Genomic DNA, 4,721 nt, shown 5'->3' with positions numbered 1-4,721 from the left:
CCCCTCTTTTCCGTTTAGCACATAGGTTTTATGACCCCCCTGCCCCGACTAATAGGCAGCGGCTAATCTGTTTTACTCGCGAATGTCGTAATGAATTATAAGACAGAGAGAGAGCCAGTTCTAGCCGCGGCGCTCGGCCCCCTAGCCTGTCCTAGGCGCAGCGCGCGGCCCACAAAGTTTCTAAACCTAACCTAACCCTAAAATATATACTAATCTCTCTCTTCTTATAATTCATTGCGGCATTCGCGAGTAACAGAGTTTGGCCGCTACCCGGTTAATAACGGGTACACTTTTAACTTCAATATAAAACCACTTCATGCAGTTCCGCACAGGGGTACAAACCAACCCCTTCCCCCCTCCTCGGTTAGGGGGTGCACCCTCCCTCCAGCAGGGTCAAACAAGGTTGTTGACATGTCACAGCCCGGTTGTTTTAATGTTAAATGTTTTAATGTTAGATATTGCATGTTATTAAATCCTGTCTGCAGCATAAAGGGTTATTACCAGAAATCTAATTAAATTTTTGCATAAAACTCCCCTTTCATACCCCCCCCCTTAACAATGTACTGAAGCTTCCGTAGTTTACTTCCGCCTTTATCTATGTAAAAAAAGTTATCTGAAATTATTTTAAAACTTCCTTCTATATTAAACTCCCTTCGACGTTATGGATTTTTTACAAAAATAAAAAAATTAATATAATTCTTTATTTCAATGAAAAGAGATTTTTAAAACTTGTACCGCAACACGAAATTAGAATAGGATTGAATGTTTTTCAAAATTTTCACTTTGGTCTCTAAAAACAGAGCCAAAAAGCACAAATTTACGGTTCTTAGAGAAATATCACTACATATTATCAAATGAATCCGAATTTTTATTCTGTAATACCATTGCACTAGCAAACTCAACTACTCCTTGCCGGTCATATTACAAATACCATCAATGCATCACCCCATTTGACACCATANAGATAGTCAAGCCGGGATACTAGATAGTCAGGCCGGGATACTAGATAGTCAAGCCGGGATACTAGATAGTCAGGCCGGGATTGTAGATAGTCAGGCCGGGATACAAGATAATCAGGCCGGGATACTAGATAGTCAGATATAGCTATACAATCAAGCAGTCAGAGATGGAATAATAACAGTCTATATATAGTCAAGTAATCTGTAGACGATAGTCAAGCAATCATGGACGAAAGTCAAGTATTCATAGACGACGGTCAAGCAATGTTAGACGATAGTTAAGAAATCATAGAGAATAGTAAAGCAATTTTAGACAAAAGTCAAGAAATAATTAATGATAGTCAAGCAATTTTAGACAAAAGTCCAGAAATCATAGATGATAGTCAAGCAAATCATAGATGACAGTCCAGCAGTTTTAGACGAACGTCAAGAATTCGTAGACAATGGTAAAAAAATCATAAACGATAGTCAAGACATCATAGACGATAGTAAAGCAATCATAGACGATAGTCAAGCAATCATAGACAAATGACAAATCAGCAATAATTTAGGATTAAAATGTGGTTAAAGAATTTAATCGACGTATCTACCTATATCGTTTTAACTATATATACTACTTATATGCATACCTATCTATCTATCTAGCCTAACTAAAGAATATCTGAATATCTCTGTCAGACGAGGAATTTTCAAATATGAATAAATTATCTAAAAGAGAAACATATGAATGGAGTATGGACACCCATGATCACTAATAATAGGAGAAACTTTACAAATCCTCGACCCAAGACCTCAGAGAGAAGTCACGTGCCATAGCGAGTTCACAGTTCGGTCCTTGTCCAAGCAAGCTCACCCTTTCGATCCCAATTTGACCAATTCAATTTTTTGAGACTTTCATGTCGGCGGAAGCGTTTAAAATAAAAGAAGTAAAGACAACTTTGAAAGTTTAAAGATTTTGAATTATGGAAGAAAAAAGGGATTGAATAAACACACGTTTATCCTTGGTTAGTCCAGGGGGTGGATGGAGGGGGGGGGGGGTTCAAGTACAAGAAAGAACGTTACTGAGTTTGAGATTTAGTTTTATAGATTAAAATATTATCTTTTTTAAATTAACCTACCCTAAGAAGATGTTCTCCGGTTTGAAGTGAATCCATGAAAGTATCAGCTCTGATCTGAATCCAAGGGTAGAGAAGGTTCAACCACTCTGCTAAATCCTCCTTCATAGCGTACAGATATTCATCAGCTCTAGAGAAACTCCGGAGCTGTCGTTTCTCCGAGAGCTGAAGGTTTCCCTCCTCCTCATCCAATTCTCCGAACTCAACGGAGAGTTTGCGCTGCTCCGACTCTCGTCGTTTTTGCAGCTTTAGCTCCAGCTCTGTGCTCAGCTGTCTCTCCAGAGAATCTTGCTTCTCCTCTAGTTCCGGAGAAGCAGCACTGGAGCCGCAGGAACCAAACCTGCTTCTCATTCTTGGCTCCGGCTCTACAGAGCTCCTGGTTCTATGCTCCAGATCTCCGGAGCTAAACCCGTCCTTTTCAACCATATTCAAGAACTGAACCATGTTATGATTTTCAAAAAAAAAAATTTAGAGTATTAAATTAAAAACTATACGTACTGTTAGCATGCAGATTTATCCAATGACCGAAAGTAATTCAAATTATTAACATTTTTTGTGTATTCATAACAAACATGAGATTTTCCTTTTAATGTTTATAACATTCAGTTCTCAAATTTTCTGTAACAAACTATGTAAAAGTTCGAAATGCTCTCAGATATTTGAAATTGGAATAAAAATGGAGTTTTTGCCACAGTGTCAGTTTATCTAATCCATATATCTTTGAAACCTGATGGTGTAAACCTTTGCTATTTGAAACATAGACTATTTAAAGTTTTAACGTTCTACGACAATAAGTTGTAAAGATTTGAAAGTTTAAGTTCGTAGCAAAGAGTCAATTCCTTTTTAGGGTTTTATATCGGTGTGTATATAAAAAAACCAACATTTACAGCTTGTTGTGAGATTTAAACTACGTTTTTGGGCCGTCAAATCCTTATCTTCGATTACAAACGGGATAGAGGAAAGTAAGAAAAGAGGTTGTATACATTGCCGTGCTTAGGATCCGGATCCGGATCCGCAATAATATGCAGATCCACGGAACCGGATCAAATGGGTAGAATATCAACCATAAACTGCAAAAAAAAAACTTTTTTACTACTAAAACTCAAATCTGAACTTTTGAAGAAAAAAGATTATAAAAATTTCCTCATTTTTGAATCGTTCATCAAGTTTTAGGATAAAAATAAGTGAAAAAAAAGAAAACAAAAAAATTTGAAAATTATTTTTTGTTAAAAAAATTCAGTAAATCCGGATCCGGATTTGGCTCCGGATCCATTTTTTTCAGTGCGGATCCAGGATCCGGATCCGCATAAAAATTAAATGGATCCTAAGCACTGCATTTACGTATTGTAAACAAACAACGTTAAAGGGACTTCAAGCGCAATTTCAAAGACAAATATGACAATGCCAGATTCACAACGGTACCCTTAAAAGATTTGTTTGATCAACTAAATATCAAATCAAAATCAAATCAAACAAATTTAATTTCATTTTGATTTCTCTACAAAAGTGACTTACGCATTTCTACTGCAAGAAAACAAGTAGAAATTATCGAAATAAAATATTGTTAAACCTAGATAAACGACAATATCTTTCAAATTATTGATTAGACCACGGTTTTAGGAATCCCATTGTTTACAACATGTGTCGTCACAAACATTCAAGCAAACTCCTTATATAAATTCTACTCTCAAAGTGTCATTATGACAAACAAAATTCTGAATTTTTCTTTTTAGAAAATGATTCCTTTTGATTTCCCAGGTTGAAACAGGGTTGGATTTAAAACCTGTTTATATCACTCATCTATCACTCATTTGTCACTCATTTTGTTTCACTTTGTTGTCAATTTCCTCTTTTCTTATAAAATTTGGAAGACTGATGAGCTTGGGTGAAATTGGTTTCACGTACAACAGAGCACTCTCATTTTGTGTTATTTTCAAAAATCTGAAAAAGAAAAAACATCAAAAATTTTTTTCATTAATTAACAATTTTTTGAATGTCTACGTGTATGTTTAAACGATGTGATGAATGAATCAAAAAGTCGTAAATTCTAATCTTTCCAAGTTTTATTTAATTTTATAATTTATAAAGTTATAAATCTTGTTAAATAGCCGTTACAAATAAAAAGTATAGGTTGCAAGTGATTTTCTACTCTTTAAAGAAACTCAGTTTGTTTTTAATCTTCCTGACAGAAACAATCTCAAGAACTGACGATGGTTAACCCAGACCGAAATATATTTTAATAAATGTGGAGTCTAACATCTACTTTATTTACTCTACAGAGGTTTTGTCCATCACCACTACCTAATTTTGAATCTAACATATCGTTAGTTATATTAAACGTATCGTAATTTGAAATAACAAACGTATGATCGATTTAACGAATAAACTGATAGGAATAATAATTCGTGAGATATCCACAACATTATGTTTAGCATTCAGAACAAAATGCTAGATTTTTTCATAACAGGATTTGAACTATTGTAACAAAATAAAACTGTCAATTTTGATAAATGTTAAAAATATATATAACGAGGGTAAGATATTTAGATCAGGATTCAAACTTATCCATATTCATCGCCCCCGCCTTTATTGATAAATATCAGTTTATAACATATTTTATTTTGATTAGAATCAATCATGATAAGAT

At 34.6% G+C, this 4,721-nt stretch overlaps 1 protein-coding gene across 2 annotated transcripts in view; it reads right to left on the bottom strand.

Moving 5' to 3' along the window:
- LOC111714172 (GAS2-like protein pickled eggs) overlaps positions 1–4,011 on the bottom strand; it is a 40,078-nt gene extending 36,067 nt beyond the window's left edge. For both annotated transcript variants that reach the window (XM_023489221.1, XM_023489222.1), the window contains exons 1-2: positions 3,818–4,011; positions 2,078–2,509 (exon numbers count right to left, since the gene is read on the bottom strand). In XM_023489221.1, coding sequence (XP_023344989.1) covers positions 2,078–2,500 — 423 coding nt within the window. In that variant the 5' untranslated portion in view covers positions 2,501–2,509; positions 3,818–4,011. The remainder of the gene's footprint in view (positions 1–2,077; positions 2,510–3,817) is intronic.
- Positions 4,012–4,721: the final 710 nt, after the last annotated feature.

This window comes from Eurytemora carolleeae, unplaced genomic scaffold (genome assembly GCF_000591075.1).
Source record: "Eurytemora carolleeae unplaced genomic scaffold, Eaff_2.0 scaffold1111, whole genome shotgun sequence".
Classification (NCBI taxonomy): domain Eukaryota; kingdom Metazoa; phylum Arthropoda; class Copepoda; order Calanoida; family Temoridae; genus Eurytemora; species Eurytemora carolleeae.
This window is presented reverse-complemented; position numbering and strand designations above follow the sequence as displayed.